The following is an 18478-nucleotide window of genomic DNA, read 5'->3' as shown; positions in this document are numbered from 1 at the left end:
ATATTCTCCCAGAATGTGCTGAATGGTAGATAAGAATGACATTTGATTTTATGAAGGCATTGCGGCCTCCCATATGACTGAGGTATGCCTTATCTTCCAAATGAGTACTTCTTGCCTTTTTGCACCACTCGTTCTCTAATTTGTATCCATCAAAATTGTATGTAACTTAGTCCAAGCCCCTCATTTTTATTGGAATGTGAAGATGTTTGTGGCAAGACATTATTAAGCACTGTTCTTGTTATTTTCCTCTTTAAGGACTTCATTAAAGGACTGCAGCAGTTTTGAATTTATTAGATGATATTGGAATCAATCCTGGAAACAATATTACAATATTTGTTTTATGTGCGGCCCTTTTTGAAAATTTTGAAGTCATTAATGAGATACTACTTAAAATGTGAAGTGTTTATTGGTAATTTGTGTACAGGGTGAATGCAGAGGAAGAGTTCTTTTGTTGACAGTATATTTATTCTGTCTGTCCTTTTTCCTTGCAACTCCACCTTCTTGATTTTGTTTTTTTCTCTATTTATAGGTCCTCAGCTCACAAGGCTACCATGTAGTTGCTTTGGATTATAGAGGTAAGTAGATCTGTAACTAGTTATGGACACTAAGAATGATGTATATATTCTTGCTCCTCTGTGATTTAACATTCTTTGCAAAATAAATTGCTGACACTTTGATATCAGTAAATAATGAATTAGTATAAAAATACATAGTATTAAGAATTCAAAGCAATTTAAAAGCAAAGATATAAGAATTGTCAGGATTAAGTAATAGCTCAGAATCTGCTAAATAAGCAGAACTGGCAGCACAATATGCTTGAATTATTTGTGTAGTTCCACCATAAAGCCTTGTAATACATGGTGAAACAGCATTTTGATGTAATTCAGTATTGGTTTTGATTTAAGACGTGCACTGGACAAAAACCTTAATTTTTTCAGAAAACAGGAGATGATATTCTTATTACATCTTCCTAATCCTGATCTTGGTTATTTCCCTTTATACCTGTTAGTATTCATCCTCACCTTGCTTCCAAACTGATAATGGGGCTGAATTTTGTTTTTACTTATCAACTATTTTTAATCTTTTTCAGCATGTCATTCCTATGGATAAGCAGTAATGTTAATTAATGTTAATAGAAAGTTAATTGCTTTCATCTATTTTTGCCCATGTTGTAACCTGTGGAAAAGTATATATTGAGTCTTGAAATAAGTCACTTCCCTTAATTCTAAATGGGAAATGTTACAACTCTTCAAATATAAACATGAAATGGTGATTTATTACAAAACTGTAAAAGCACATGAATATTGAGAAAGCTATTATAAAACTGTTACACTGCTCTTTTAAATATGCTTGCTGCACACAGGACAGATGGAAGAACTAGGATAAAATCTCTTTTTCAGGGTGCAATCTAAACTTATTCCTAGGTGGAAAAAGTGCTAGTATTTGGATGATCATGCATCCATTTACACCTCATCAGGTTGTCTGTCTTATTGCAGTTCTGTATTAAAGCTTTAAAATAGCCCCTTGGTGTCAATATATTCCTTTGAAACAATATGTAAAGACAATCTTGAAAGTTCTTAGGAATTTGGCAACTCTGGCTTTTCTGAACAAAATTAAAAGGTTCAGTAAAAATTTTTATATTCTTCTGAGGTATTTTCTGTTGCAAGAAGTGTGCTCAGGTGTAATCCATTGATGTTAATTTTCTGTTGCTAATTTTCTGCATTATTTAAAATCACTACTGAGAGACTATTTAAAGTTTTGGGAGGCATTGAAATCTCTAATTCTGTTCTCATATGTAATTGCTAGTTGTAACTAGGGAGGTTAAGATATTTTGGCTGATACCCTTTTGTTGTTTCTCTCCGTTCCTTTCCCACTCCACTCCATCATCCCTAAGTCCCTTGCTCTTTCTTTTATACCTTTGATTAGTTTCCACCACCAACTCTTTGTTTCTTCATAACCACCTGCACCCTCCATTTAACAAACTAACGTAAATCCTGCACGTACACAGTTGTTAATAGGCACAAACTAGTCTGAAGAATTTGCATTTTAAATCTGGAGTTAATTATGTATTTGTTAATGTCTGAGCCATGCTCTCTTCTCACTGCTGTGCTTGGTGGGAGGTGTAGGAGCCTTGGGACCCATGCTGCCAGGTTCAGGAGCAGTTGCCCTGTGGACATCAAGCTCTTGACCTGGCATGGATGGCTTCATTTAGCGCTGTTCTGGGTTGATTCTGTGGCCTAGATGCTCACTTTTGGGACTCTTTACAGCTGATATTCTCAGTATTATTTCTATTTGTACAGTGATCTTTTTTTGCTGTTGTTCTTCTGAGCATTGCGGGCATTGTATAGTTGGCGCCAGTATGTGTGGGAACACTTGCAGGCTGTCCTCAGCAATTTCTCGTGTGTGTTGGTTGTTAAACTAACTTGCATCTTGAATGTTGAATCCTGTTCAGTTTGCAATTTAAATAAACTTGGATAGTGTGACTTTAATCACAAGTAAATATAGATCCAGGCAAAACATTGACAATTGGGATGTATCAGCTTTTCAGCAGAGACCATAGCAATTACAATGTTGAGGCAAAGATGGTTAAAGCTCTGTGCTCCTGCCCCAACGTGTACCACATACCATTATAATGCAAGGTACAGACAATGTTTCATTCCTCAGAACCATAAAGTTGAAATAAATGCAAATTAATCATTTTAATGTAATTTGTTCAGGCATCTATTCATTTCTAATACATTAGATTAAGGAATCAGGAACATTAGAGGTATTGAATTGTCTTTCTCATCATGTGACCCCTCTGGAAAGCATCCACTGAGCTGCAGAACATATATTTCATCTGGTAAAGCCAATACTGGATTAATATCAGTCCATCTACTTGTGCTTGCTATCAAGCTTAGGTAGGTTTAAAAGAAGCAGATGTGCTGCGTTATTCTGCCAACATTGTTCCATTTGTTGAAATAGACCATTGCTACTAATATAGGGATATTTAGTATAATCTAATCACCTACGTGCAACCAGCTAGGAAAAATATTTTGTAGGAATTGAGGCCAGTGAAGAAGAGAAACAGAATTGCGTTATATTTATTCCTGATTTGAATTTGTGTAAAATCCTACTATTTAATAGTATTGATACTTCTTTTCTCTCTTTATTCCTCTTTCCCAAACCTAATTGCATAGGAGTGCAGGTGACAGGATTGAGACGTGTATAAATAAGTCAAAGGTAAAGAGTAAATTCTGTAGCAGGCATACATTGTAAGTCAATAGGGAGCAGAATGAATCAAGTAAGCTAAAGAGAGATTCTGAGACCTACAAACTTTGTAACATACACTCAGTGACCACTTTATTAGATACACCTGCTCATCAATGCAAATATCTAATCAGCCAATTGTGGTAGTAATGCAATGCATAAAAGCATACAGATAAAGGGGTTCATTTATTGTTCAGACCAAACATCAGAATGGTGAAGAAATGTGATCTAAGTGACTTTGACCGTGGAACGATTGATGGTGCCAGATAGGGTGGTTTGACTATCTCAGAAACTGTTGGACTCCTGGGATTTTCAATCACAACCGTCTCTAGAGTTTACAGATAATGATACGAAAAATAAAAATCATCCGGTGAGCAGCAAGTCTGTTGGTGAGCAAGGTCAGTGGAGAGTGGTTCAAGCTGACATGAAGGTGGCAGTAACTCAGATAGCCCCACATTACAGCAGTGGTGTGCAGAAGAGCATCTCTGAACACACATCATGTTGAGCCTTGAAGCGGATGAATTTGTGCTCAGTGGCCACTTTATTAGGTACAGGAGATACCTAATAAAATGGTCACTGAGTGCAGAATCCAGCCTTTACTTGTCTTGCCAAAGAATGCAATTGTGCTGTGACAATGTCACCCAAATCCCAATGGAAAGTATAATTAAATTCGTACCACAAACTCTCCCAAATTCACACTCCTGACCATACTAATTCTCTAAAATTGTGATATAATTCCATTCACTTCAAGATAATTATGGAGGATAGACCTGGTCTTTGGATTGATTCTAGATAGGAGAAAGGCCAATTTTGATGGCATCATAAGGTGTGGATTGGGATGGGTCTTCTGGCAACAGGATGCTTGGTAAGTGGAAGGCCTCCATAAGTGAATTTCTAATAGTACAGAGTTTGTATGTTTCTGTTAGACTAAAAGGCAAGACTGAGGTTTAGGGAATCTTGGTTTTCAAGGGGTATTGAGGCTCTGGTTAAGAAAAAGAAGAAAGAGGTACATAGCAGGTATAGGTAGCAAAGAACAAATGTGGGGCTTGAGGAGTATAAAAATGCAAGGGAACACTTGAGAGGGAAATCAGAAGGGATAAAAGATGACATAAGGTTGCTTTGGCAGGCAAGGGAAGGAGAATTCCAAGGCCGCCTTCATTTTGACGTAGATGGGCTACAGTTGCAGAAGACTATGAACATACGTTCAAGTAGCCACTTTATTAGATACAGGAGATAATATAATTTGCATAATAATAATTATATTTGCGGCATTTTATTGCAATCTTAGATTTGGGCAAAATATCAAAGTGTAGTTTGCTGAAAAACTGGCAGCTGTCAGATTACATTGGAGACAGAATCATACAGTTTCCTGACATTGTTTATTGGGTTAAATGCAAACATTGTAAAGGAATGTTTGAGTGTGAAGGTGACATTATAAGGATTGCTGTTAGAATCATTAATTCTATAGTGAATGTTGTTATAATCAGCATTGAACTAGTACAATTTAATAGTTGCATGGCTTTAATTCACTGTGTTGGTGGAATTCTTGTATATGACAAACAGCATTGGACAAAGTACAGATCCCTGAGGCACACCACTAGTCGCCGGCCTCCAACCTGACAAACAGTTATACACCACTACTCTCTGGCATCTCCCATCCAGGCACTGTTGAATCCATTTTATTACTTCAATATTAATACCTAATGATTGAACCTTCCTAATTAACCTTACATGTGGAACCTTGTCAAAGGCCTTACTGAAGCCCATATAGACAACATCCACTGCTTTACCCTCGTCAACTTTCCTAGTAACCTCTTTTAAAAAAAAATTCAATAAGATTTGTCAAACATGACCTTCCCCGAACAAATCCATGTTGACTGTTCCTAATCAGACCCTGTCTATCCAGATAAATATATATACCATCTCTAAGAATACTTTCCATTAATTTACCCTCCACTGACATTAAATTTAATTGCTAGATTTACTCTTAGAACCCTTTTTAAACAATGGAACCACATAAGCAGTACGCCAATCCTCCGGCACCATCCCCCTTTCTAATGACATTTGAAATATTTCTGTCAGGGCTCCTACTATTTCTACACTAATTTCCCTCAAGGTCCTAGGGAATATCCTGTCAGGATCTGGAGACTTATCCACTTTTATATTCTTCAAAAGCGCCAGTACTTCCTCTTCTTTAATCATCATAGTTTCCATAACTACCCTACTTGTTTCCCTTACCTTACACAATTCAATATCCTTCTCCTTAGTGAATACCGAAGAAAAGAAATTGTTCAAAATCTTCCCCCATCTCTTTTGGCTCCACACATAGCTGTCCACTCTGATTCTCTAAGGGACCAATTTTATCCCTCACTATCCTTTTGCTATTAATAGAACTGTAGAAACCCTTTGGATTTATTTTCACCTTACTTGACAAAGCAACCTCATATCTTCTAGCTTTTCTAATTTCTTAAGATTCTTCTTACATTCTTTATATTCCTTGAGCGCCTCATTTACTCCATGCTGCCTGTATTTATTGTAGATCGCTCTCTTTTTCCGAACCAAGTTTCCAATATCCCTTGGCTTGCTCAAACTTTTAACCTTTCCTTTCAACCTAACAGGGACATAATGATTCTGTATCCTCAAAATTTCACCTTTAAATGACCGCCATTTCTCTATTACATCCTTCCCATAAAACAAATGGTCCCTATCCACTCCTTCTAAATCCTTTTGCATCTCCTCAAAGTTAGCCTTTCTCCAATCAAAATCTCAACCCTGAGTCCAGTCCTATCATTCTCCATAATTGTATTGAAACTAATGGCATTGTGATCACTGGACCCGAAATGCTCCCCAACACATATCTCCGTCACCTGACCTATCTCATTCCCTAACAGGAGATCTAACACTGCCCCTTCTCTAGTTGGTACCTCTATGTATTGCTGCAAAAAACTATCCTGCACACATTTTACAAACTCCAAACCATCCATCCCTTTTACAGAATGGGCTTCCCAATCTACGTGTGGAAAATTAAAATCTCCCATAATCACAACCTTGTGCTTACTACAAATATCTGCCATCTCCTTACAAATTTGCTCCTCCAATTCTCGCTCCCCATTAGGTGGTCTATAATACACCCCTATAAGTGTTACTACACCTTTCCCATTCCTCAATTCCACCCAAATAGTCTCACTAGACGAGCCCTCTAATCTATCCTGCCAAAGCACCACTGTAATATTTTCTCTGACAAGTAATGCAACACATCCCCCTCTTGCCCCTCCAATTCTATCACACCAGAAGCACCGAAATTCAGGAATATTTAGTTGCCAATCATACCCCTCCTGCAACCATGTTTCACTAATAGCTTCAACATCATATTTCCAGGTATCAATCCATGCTCTAAGCTCACCCACCTTTCTTACAGTGCTCCTAGTATTAAAATAAATGCATTTAAGAAATTCTCCACCTCTTACTCTCTGTTTATTTCTAACGCTGCAAACAACTTTATTACCTTTTCTTTCCTTCTCCCCTACATCCTCGGTCTGAGCGCTCCCCTTCTCTATCACCTGCCTAGCCTCCCTCACACACTGTCTACTAGCTTTCTCTATTTGGGAACTAACCTCCTCTCTCCTAGTCTCTTCAATTTGATTCCCACCCCCCAACCATTCTAGTTTAAACTCTCCCCAGTAGCCTTAGCAAATCTCCCCGCCAGGATATTGTTCCCCCTAGGATTCAAGTGCAACCCGTCCTTTTTGTACAGGTTACACCTGCCCCAAGAGAGGTCCCAATGATCTAGAAACTTGAATCCCTGCCCCCTGCTCCAATCCCTCAGCCACGCATTTATCCTCCATCTCTTTCCATTCCTCCTCTCATTGTCACGTGGCACAGGCAGTAATCCTGAGATTACTACCTTTGCGGTCTTTCTTCTCAACTCCTTTCCTAACTCCCTATATTCTCCTTTCAGGACCTCTTCCCTTTTCCTAACTATGTCATTGGTATCTATATGTGCCATGACCTCTGACCCCTCACCCTCCCACTTAAGGATATTTTGAGCGCAATCAGAAACATCCTGGACCCTGGCACCAGGGAGGCAAACTACCATCCGGGTCTCCTGACTGCGTCCACAGAATTGTCTATCTGACCCCCTAACTATCGAGTCCCCTATCACTACTGCCTTCCTCTTCCTTTCCCTACCCTTCTGAGCTACGGGGCCGGACTCTGTGCCAGAGGCACAGCCACTGTTGCTGCTCCCCCCCCCCAACAGTACTCAAACAGGAGTATTTGTTGTCAAGGGGTACAGCCACTGGGGTACTCTCTAGTACTTGACTCTTCCCCTTCTCTCTCCTAACCACGACTCACTTGTCTGCCTCCCGTGGCCCTGGTGTGACCACCTACCTGTAACTCCTCTCTATCAACTCCAAGCTCTCCCTGACCAGACGAAGGTCATCAAGCTGCAGCTCCAGTTCCCTAACACGGTCCCTTAGGAGCTGCAGCTTGACACATCTGGCACAGATATGGACATCCGGGAGGCTAGGAGACTCCCGGACCTTCCACATCCCACACCAAGAACAACAAGCTGCCTTCACACTCAAAATTCCCCATTTCCTCAAATTACAGGAAAAACTGAAAACTAAACCTACCTTGCCTCGCCCATTTCCACCTAAGCCCGTTGAGCCAAAGCCCTTAAGCCTTCACTCTGCTCCAGACTCACTCCGCTGCCCGCTGTATAAGGCTGTGTTCCTTTTAAATCTTCCACGCTTCACTGCCCGACATCACATGCCTGTGTGGTTCCACATCTCTCAACTCCGATGAGACGAAGAAAAATTCAAAATGGCTCCCGCTGCACTCCCGTTCTGATTCTCAGCCTTCCTTCTCCAAATAAAACCCGAATCAGGATTTCTGTCCTTTTAAATCTTCCACGCTTCATTGCCCGACGTCACATGGCTGCGCATCCCACATCTCTTAACTCTGATGAGAAGAAGAAAAAATCAAAATGGCTCCTGCCACACTCCCATTCTGATTCTCGCCTTCCTTCTCCAAAATTATAACAAATAAATTAAATGGCCCCCATTACATTTATCCCAGGTTGTATTAATAGAATCCTTAAGGTAGTACTGGAGTAATGCAAATTCTTGATATTATTGTTATGAATTAGGGTTAAGGTCACGTCATGTTTCCGGCTAATGTGTGCCAGTATGATGGGTTCTGTAAAATGGGGACTTGTAGACTGTTGTGCAGAGTAATGCATTTGACAACAGGTTACCATAATCTGGGAGTGTAATACTTAATTATTGATCTGTGATATTAACCCAGGCAAACATGATGTGTTCAAAACGTACTTTCAGAGTATATTGTCGGACAATCTGTATTTTGTTGTCATTAAGCGTCATTGTCCTAATATTGTTTATCCTATACAGGACAGCAGTGGGTTGCATTGCTGCAACTGGAGTGTGTTCAACATGTGTTTTGAATTTAATGGTCAAATTGTCTTTTGTGTAAAGCGAATAGATTGCCCTATTTTATGATAGGGTTACAAATACCCAGTAATATCCTTAATACATTTTCAGTCCAGAGGGTGTGATTGTTTCTTTGCAAGTGTAAAAGTTTATGCGTTAGGTTAATGCTTCCAGATAGACTATGTTTTTGAACACAGACCCAAGGAGAAGTAGTAGGTCATAAGCTTCTTTCCTCATTTTCTATTAACATCTTGGTAATAATTTTTTTAATTGCCAGGTATTGACAACATAGTCAAAAAACAAAAATCTGTTATTGCCTTACTTGTTCAGAAATTTTGAACCAGATGCAAGGCTTCTCCATTTCACTGAATTTCTGGTAAGCTGATGAATCAACAGTTGAGGCCAATAGCTTATGCTAACACAGTTCTTGAATCATCAGTTGTTATCGCAAAAGTTCTTTTTTCAGAATTGCTTTTTTTTTAAAAAAATGCTGATCTGGTTTCAGGTTTTAAGAAATAAAAGAATTGTTCAGTACAGAAGGAAGTCTTTTCACCTGTCCTGACTGTGTAGGTTGCTTAAACTTGTGCCTATTTAATCCAGGAAGAGCATTCACCTTAACTATTTAAGACAGCTAGACCAGTCAGAGTTCTTTTTAGGTTTTGTTATCAACTTACATTTTGCTTGTTTCTTATGGTTAGCTGATGATTTGACAGCTACATCCTACAAAAAAACCTTGTGGATTGAAGCATGGAATTTGGAAGAATGAGAACTGATATTAATGAAATATGTAAATTTCTGAGGAGACTAGACCAGATGCATGCTATCCCTCATGAAAAATGGGAGAAACAGAAGTCTTCTATTACCAGGAACCATGGTTTCAGAAAAATGGTTTGATCTTTTAAGGGTTGCACCTTAACAGGTGGGGTACCAGCATTCTGGTAGGCAGGTTTGCCACTGCTACACAGGTGTGTTTAAACTAAGTAGTGGGGGGGAGGAGACAAAATGGAAATATTAGGATAGAGTTAAAGGGAAAGAGAATAAGAAAAGTTAAGAAAGAGAACAGAATTAATGGGACAGAAAGCTCAGGAAGGGATCGGAGGTATGGCCAAGTGCAATAGGAATTAATGTGAGAGAAGTAATGGATTAAAAGTATTATATATGAATACATGAAGTGTAAGAAATCAAGTGGATGAGCTTGAGGCTCAGTTGGAAATCGGCAAGTATGATGTTGTAGGAATAACAGAGACATGGCTGCAAGAGGACCAGGGCTGGGAAATGAATATTCAATGGTATACGTCCTATCGAAAGGACAGACAGGTGGGCAGAGGGAGTGGGGTGGCTCTGCTGGTGAGGAATGAAATTCAGTCCCTTGCGAGGGGTGACATAGAATCAGGAGATGTAGAGTCAGAATGGATAGAACTTAGAAATTGTAAAGGCAAAAAGACCCTGATGGGAGTTATCTACAGGCCCCCTATCAGTAGCCTGGATATAGGGTACAAGTTGAATCAAGAGTTAAAATTGGCATGTCGCAGAGGCAATGCTACAGTTGTTATGGGGGATTTCAACATGCAGGTAGACTGGGAAAATCAGTTTGGTACTGGACCCCAAGAAAGGGAGTTTGTGGAGTGCCTCCAAGATTGAGTCTTAGAGCAGCTTGTACTGGAGCCTACCAGGAAGAAGGCAATTATGGATCTGGTGTTGTATAATGAACTGGATTTGATAAGGGAACATGAAGTAAAGGAGCCATTAGGAGGTAGTGACCATAATATGATAAGTTTTAATCTACAATTTGAGAGGGAGAAGGGAATATCAGAAGTGTCAGTATTACAGTTGAATAAAGGGGACTATGGAGCCATGAGGGAGGAGCTGGCCAAGGTTGACTGGAAAGATACCCTATTTCTGGAAATAATACAGAAGGTGCAAGATCAGTTCATTCCAAAGAAGAAGAAAGATTTTAAAGGGAGTAAGGAGCGACAAGGGAAGTCAAGGACAGTATAAAAATAAAAGTATAACATTGCAAAAATGAACGGAAAGCCAGAGGATTGGGAAACTTTTAAAGAGCACAAGAAGATAACTAAAAAGGCAATATGGGGAGAAAAGATGAGGTATGAAGGTAAGCTAGCCAAGAATATAATGGAGGATAGTAGAAGCTTCTTTAGGTATGTGAAAAGGAAAAAATTAGTTAAGACCAAAGTTGGGCCCTTGAAGACATAAACAGGTGAATTTATTATGGGGAACAAGGAAATGGCAGATGAGTTGAATGGCTACTTTGGATCTGTCTTCACTAGGGAAGACACAAACAATCTCCCAGATATAATAGTGGCCAGAGGACCTGGGGTAACGGAGGAACTGAAGGAAATTCACATTAGGCAGAAAATGGTGTTGGGTAGACTGATGGGACTGAAGGCTGATAAATCCCCAGGCCCTGATGATCTGCATCCCAGGGTACTTGAGGTGGCTGTAGAAATTGTGGAAGCATTAGTAATCATTTTCCAATGTTCTATAGATTCAGGTTCAATTCCTGTGGATTAGAGAGTAGTTACTTTTTAAGAAAGGAGAGAGAGAGAAAACAGGGAATCATAGACCAATTAGCCTGACATCAGTGGTGGGGAAGATGCTGGAGTCAATTATAAAAGATGAAATAGCGGCACATTTGGATAGCAGTAACAGGATTGGTCCGAGTCAGCATAGATTTACGAAGGGGAAATCATGCTTGACTAATCTTCCGGAATTTCTTGAGGATGTAACTATGAAAATGGACAAGGGAGAGCTAGTGGATGTAGTGTACCTGGACTTCCAGAAAGCCTTTGATGAGGTCCCACATAGGAGATTAGTGGGTAAAATTAGAGCACACGGTATTGGGGGTAGGGTACTGACATGGATGGAAAATTGGTTAGCAGACAGGAAACAAAGAGTAGGGATTAATGGGTCCCTTTCAGAATGGCAGGCAGTGACTAGTGGGGTATCACAAGGCTCGGTGCTGGAACCGCAGCTATTTACAATATACATTAATGATTTAGATGAAGGGATTAAAAGTAACATTAGCAAATTTGCAGGTGACACAAAGCTGGGTGGCAGTTTGAAATGTGAGGAGGATGTTATGATAATGCAGGGTGACTTGGACAGGTTGGGTGAGTCGGCAGATGCAGTTTAATGTAGATAAATGTAAGGTTATCCACTTTGGTGGCAAGAACAGGAAGGCAGATTACTATCTGAATGGTGTCAAGTTAGGAAAAGGGGAAGTACAACGAGTTCTAGGTGTTCTTGTTCATCAGTCACTGGAAGTAAGCATGCAGATACAGCAGGCGGTGAAGAAAGCTAATGGCATGTTGGCCTTCATAACAAGGGGAGTTGAGTATAGGAGCACAGAGGTCCTTCTGCAGTTGTACAGGGCCTTGGTGAGACCACGCCTGGAGTATTGTGTGCAGTTTTGGTCTCCAAATTTGAGGAGGGACACTCTTGTTATTGAAGGAGTGCAGCGTAGGTTCACAAGGTTAATTCCTGGGATGGCAGGACTGTCATATGTTGAAAGATTGGAGCAACTGGGCTTGTATACACTGGAATTTAGAAGGATGAGAGGGGATCTGATTGAAACATATAAGATTATTAAGGGATTGGACATGCTAGAGGCAGGAAGCATGTTCCCGATGTTGGGAGTCCAGAACCAGTCACAGTTAGTAATAAGGGGCAGGCCATTTAGAACGGAGTTGAGGAAAAACCTTTTCACCCAGAGAGTTGTGGAGCTGTGGAATGCTGTGCTTCAGAAGGCAGTGAAATCCAATTCTCTGGATGCTTTCAAGAAAGAGTTAGATAGAGCTCTTAAGGATAGCGGAGTCAAGGGATATGGGGAGAAGGCAGGAACTGGGTACTGATTGTGGACGTTCAGCCATGGTCACATTGAATGGTGGTGCTGGCTCAAAGGGCTGAATGGCCTACTTCTGCACCTATTGTCTATTAAGATGGAGATGAGTAGGTATTCCTATGTAACCTCTGTGAATCTTTGGAATTCTAAACCCATCCAGCGAGCTATGGGAGTAGGGCCATTGCATATTGTCAGTGCTGAGCTTAGATAGTGTTTTGGCAGTCATGAACAGCAGGCAATTGGCATTGAGGCTAGGATTTTATTGAATGGCAGAGCAGGCTCCAGGGGCCATACATCCAATTCCTGCTACCTGTTCTTGTGTTCAGTGTGTTTACAAAAATGATTGTGCTTCACTGGTGAGTTTGAGCTTACTTACAACAACAAAGCGTTTTTTTAAAATTCTACTTTAGTTTGTCAGTTTGGATTGAGTAGTCGATTTCCTTGTGAAGTTATCTTTTAATTTTTTTTTACCTCATGCTCATTTGGATTATGGGAGGATATCCTAACTAGATATTACATGGTCAATGGCACCTTTTGAGTTTCAAGTTTGTCACTGTTGGCTCATAATGTTAATGGAGTCATAGAACACTGCCTCACAGAAACAGGGTCTTCATCCCATCTAATCTGTGCCAAACCATTAATCAGCCTCATTCCATTGACCTGCACCTGGACCTTACCCCTCCATACCCTTCTCATCCATGTACCTATCCAAATTTCTCTTGAATGTTGAAATCGACTCCTCTTCCATCACTTGTGCTGGCAGCTCATTCTACACACTCACCACCTCTGAGTGAGGAAGTTCTAGTCCTAGGTTTGTTCTTTATTGTAAGGAATGTACCCCCAAAATGATATCTCGAAATTAAGAAATAGTCATTCTTGGTATATTTTCTGGTCCGAGTGATTTTGATAATTTATACCAAATATATTTGCAGGGCGATTTCTCAGTGATTTTGAACCTATTGGTTGTTGGTATCAGTTGGCACAATAGATGTGGGGGGGGGGGGGGGGGGGGGAGGGAAGCAATCCTTACTCTTATTGAAGAAGTATTTTGTGCATTATAAGATGTACTGATATAGCATAGAAATAACCCATTCAAATTTTTTGTACATGCCAGCTACTTCAAAGGGGGATCCAGTCCTTGCTAAAATTTTTCTGCTGCCATGATTACACCCCCCCCCCCCCCCCCCCGCCACCTTGAGTATTAATCCTGTTTTTCTTCTGAAAATTGCTGCTGAACTGGTTCCTCCAGCCTTTCAGAGTTAGCATTTTGGGTCACCATAACACTCTGGATACTTTGTACTCTTCTCATCATCCTGAGTCCTTTTATTAATTACCATAAATTGTGGTTACTGACTGCTGTGTAGGAAGCAACTTTTTTGTCCAAACCATTCATTAATTTGTTCACCCTGAACAAATCTCGGGTTGATCTTTTTTCCAGAAAAATAATTTTATTTTCCAAACTCTTCATATAGCTGAAAACCTGTGTCTATGATGTAATTTCTTGTAGATCTCTTGCAAGCATTGTCTTAAATGTGGTGCTCAGAACTGGCACAAAACTCTAGCTGTAAGTTACATGACTCAGTCTGGAGACTAGTAATCTGAAAATCCATCTGCATAGCATCATGACTCTTACTCAATTATTCCTTTCATTTATGTCATAAAAGAACGTTTCTTTTTGCAACCTGACCCCTAGCTGAATGGCAAAATGAACACTGACCCATAAATAGCAAATACTAGTAATGCACATCAGGAAGGCAGCATTTTTTTGGGGAGAGAAACAGTGGTTTTTCAGGTCTTTGACATTTTTTCAGTCCCTCAGCTCTTATCTGCAATGTCTATTCTCAAATAATAGTTTGATCTGGTGAAGTTAGTACAAAGGATATTTGCATTGTTCCAGATGATTGAATGTTATGTAACAGCTTGGTGATAATTACTTTGTTTAATTTTAGATAACTTTATGGTTGCATTCAGTTTATTGCGATTCCATTACTGTATTTCTTAGCTCAGAGTTTTATTGTTTTTGTGGAATTTCTTCTCTTTGGTCTGAATTTCTTCTGAAGTTCTTTGCATTTTGCTTTAAATATTTGTGCTTTGGTTGAGGTTTATATGACTTAGTGATTTGTCATAAGTGTCCAAATTGGCAGTGATCAAACATCAATGTGTTTTACACTTTTCCAATATAATCATAAAAGGTTGAGGGATATGAAGTCCTGACTGACATAGATAAGGTCATGGTCTTTTTCTTGGGAAAGGGGGAGGAGTTCTAGAACTAGTGAACTGAGATTCAAGGTAAGAGAAGTAAAGTTTAAAAAGCTCCTGAAGGCAACTTTTTTTACAGTGACCTGGTAGAGGCAAATGTAAACGTAACATGTAAAAGGCATTTGGAGTGGGATTTGGGCTAATGCAGCCATATATTGTGTCTATAAGAAGTATTCACTATCCCATGGAAGTTTTCCTGTTTCTTTTTGTTTTACAATGTTGAATCCCAGTTGATTTAATTTGGCTTTTTTTGACATTTATCAACAGAAAAATACTCTTTCATGTTAAAGTAAAAACAGATCTCTGCCAAGTTATCGAATTAATTAGAAATATAACACACAAAACAATTATTTGCAGAAGTATTCACCCCCTTTAATATGACACATCAGATCAACATTGGTGCTGCCAACTGGCTTTAGAAGTCACGTAATTAATTAAATAGAGATCTGTTTTTGGAGACCTGTGTGCAGTCAAGGTGTTCCAGTTGATTGTAGTAAAAATACACCAGTATCTGGAAGGTCCAACTGCTGGTGAGTCAGTATCCTGGTGAAAACTACAACATAAAGATAAAAGAACTTTCCAAGCAACTCCACGAAAAGGTTATTGAAAAGCACAAGCTAGGAGATGGATACAAGAAAATTTTCAAGCCAATGAATATCCCCTGGAGTACAGTTAAGTCAACTGTCAAGAAATGGGAAGAATATGGCATGACTGTAAATCTGCCTAAATAGGCCATCCTCAAAAACTGAGTTGTTGTGCAAGAAGGGGACTAGTGAGGGAGACCCATGACAACTCTGGAGCAGTTACAAGCTTCAGTGGCTGAGATGGAAGAGACTGCACATGCAACAACTGTTAACTGAGTGCTTTACCAGTCACAGCTTTATGGGACGGTGGCAAAAAGAAAGTCACTGTTGGGGGAAAAAAAACTCTCATTAAATCTTGGCTAGAGTTTGCCAGAAGGTTCTATGGCCTGGTTAAATCAAAATTGAGCTTTTTGGCCATCTGACTAAACGCTTTATGCCAAACCGGCAGCAATCCTAGGCTACGTCCACACTAGACCAGATAAATCCGTAACAGAAGCTTTTACTTTTCATTTTGACACTCCGTCCACACTAAAACAGTATTTTCCTCCCCCGAAAATAGAACTTTTCTAAAACGCCCTCCAGAGTGTGTAATTTTGAAAACGCCGGATTGGCCAGAGCAGTGTGGACGGGGTAACCGGAGAAATCTAAAAATGCTGTCATGACATGCCAGAACGGATGGTGACAGCAGCGCGCCATTTCATTGTTTTCTTGAACGCAACCTAACAATTTCAGAACAGATGGCAATGAGACTGAAGTCAGAAGGGTTAGAAATGTACTCACCAAATACTTTGACCCATAACTTACTGAATAAATAAGTATACTCACTTTGCCCTGTTTTCTGTCCTTGCTCGTATGAAGGTGGTTTACCTATTTATGCAAGTACTTCTCTGACAATAGATGTGTAACAGTCTAATGTAACATTGTATGGAAATACAAGATAACACTGATGTTTTATACATTTAACAAGGGGCTTTATTAATGCAGCAGAGTTAGTCAGTTTTTCAATGTTTGTCGTCAGCCAGGTCATACTGTCCGTAAACACCTTGTCGGTTGCCTCCACATGCTCCAGTATTTGTTTTTTATAGCTTTAAGTCCTGCTGCGTGAGAGCCACCAGCTGTCTGTCGTTTAAGTTTCTCCAGTCTGTAACTGAACAAATGCGTACCAAGTCTTTCACGGCGAGATTCGACACCAAACATATTGCTTGTTTTCGGTAGATGTGTCCTGCGTATGCGCAGTAGGAGGAGATTTGCTGAAATATCTGTTTTAATGTGGACAGAAGTATGTTCAAAATCGCTTAGTGTGGACGCCTATCGTTTTTATGCGAGACCGGCGTTTTCAAAATTATCCTGTCTAGTGTGGACGTAGCCTACTGTGAAGCATAGTGGTGGCTGCACCATGCTGTGGAAATGCTTAACTGCAGCACGCCCTGGAAGGTAGAGGATTAAACGAATGCAGCAAAATACAGGAAAATCCTGGAGGAGAACCTGATGCAGACTGCAAGAGAACTGTGACTTAGGAGAAGATTTGTTGTCCCGCAAGACAGTGGCCCTAAGCATAAAACCAAAACTACACAGGAATGGCTTAAAACAATAAAGTTAATGTCCTAGAGTGGCCAATTCAGAGTCCAGCCCTCAATTCAATTGAGAATTTGTGACTAGACTTGAAAAGGGCTATTCACTCACGATCCCCAAGCAATCAGACAGGGCTTGTGCATTTTTGTAAAGAAGTATGGGGAAAAATTGCTGTGCGAAGCTGATATAGACCTATCCCCACAGACTCAATGGCGTAATTGCTGTCAAAAGTGCATCTGCTAAATACTAACTTGAAGGGGCGAATACTTATGCAATCAATTACTGTATTTTGTGTTTTATATTTGTAATTAATTTAAATCACTTTGTAAAGATCTGTTTTCACTTTGACACAATAGAGTCTCTTTCAGTTGATCAGTGTCAAAACAAGCCAAATTAAATCCACTCTGGTTCAGTGTTGTAAAACAATAAAACATGAAAGCTTCTGGGGGAGGGGGGGGTGAATACTTTCAATGGGCATCTCGATGGTTGATATACACAGGTTGTACAGAGGGTCTGTTTCTGTGGTGTATAATACGATGTCTCTAGATCAAATGCAAGACGTTGAACTGCAAGTGTTGGTGAAATATTTATAATGTTATTTCAGTAAAACACATGAACATTATTAACTCATCCACGAAAGCTATGAAGCTAGAAAACTGATACTAGAAAAATACTGGAAACACTCAAGATGAGCAGCATCGATGAAAGAGAAACAGTTGATGTTTCAGGGTCAAAGGGTCTTCGATCTGAAACATTGTTGACCAAATTCTTGAGTACAATGTTGCCAGTAAATTGAAGATCAAGTCTTGACAAGCCTATCAAATGTAAATAGGTGGGTGTCATAGTGAACAAAACCTTAGAGACTGAGAAAACAAACACCTATCTATGACACCCAACTATTTACATTTGATAAGGTTGTCACAGTTTGATCTCCTATTTACTGGCAACATTGCAGACTTGACTCTGAGATTATGCAGATGTTGGAAACCTCGAGGAACACACAAAATGCTGGAGGCACTCAGCAGGTCAAACAGCATCTATGGGAGAGGAATAAGTAGTCAACATTTCAGGCTGAGATCCTTCATTAGGGTCTTTGCTGAGTTCCTCTAGCATTTTGGTGTGTGTAGCTTGAGTCTTGGATAAGTCAAATTGTCCAATTCATTTGGAAGAAGCAAATTTACTGGGCTAACTTTTAGTTGTGTGTTGTTATTCCTAAGGCTCTGATTCTCCATTCCTGGTCCTCTTCCACATCAATTCTTTCATTCCCTGATCCATTCAGCAAGTCCCACTTATTCTGGCTTCACCAATGTTTATTAGTGGAGATTTATCAGCAGGTTTAATTGTAGGAAATGCTGGCGAATAGTGTGTATAATAAAATGCTAATGCTTATTTTCTTCATGATTGATCCTGACAGCATTGGTTTATCTTTGTGTATGAGAAATAGCGGTCACTATTGATTTGTATTACAAACTATTATTCATCAATCGTTTTCCCTGAGTGAA

The 18478-nt window shown here is 39.7% G+C and overlaps 1 protein-coding gene across 3 annotated transcripts in view; it reads left to right on the top strand.

Moving 5' to 3' along the window:
- abhd12 (abhydrolase domain containing 12, lysophospholipase) overlaps positions 1 to 18478 on the top strand; it is a 210108-nt gene that overhangs the window by 44634 nt on the left and 146996 nt on the right. For all 3 annotated transcript variants that reach the window (XM_059986406.1, XM_059986404.1, XM_059986405.1), the window contains one exon: positions 530 to 575. In XM_059986406.1, the coding sequence (XP_059842389.1) occupies positions 530 to 575 (46 nt within the window). The remainder of the gene's footprint in view (positions 1 to 529; positions 576 to 18478) is intronic.

This window comes from Hypanus sabinus, chromosome 12, assembly GCF_030144855.1.
Source record: "Hypanus sabinus isolate sHypSab1 chromosome 12, sHypSab1.hap1, whole genome shotgun sequence".
NCBI classification, from domain to species: Eukaryota; Metazoa; Chordata; class Chondrichthyes; order Myliobatiformes; family Dasyatidae; genus Hypanus; species Hypanus sabinus.
This window is presented reverse-complemented; position numbering and strand designations above follow the sequence as displayed.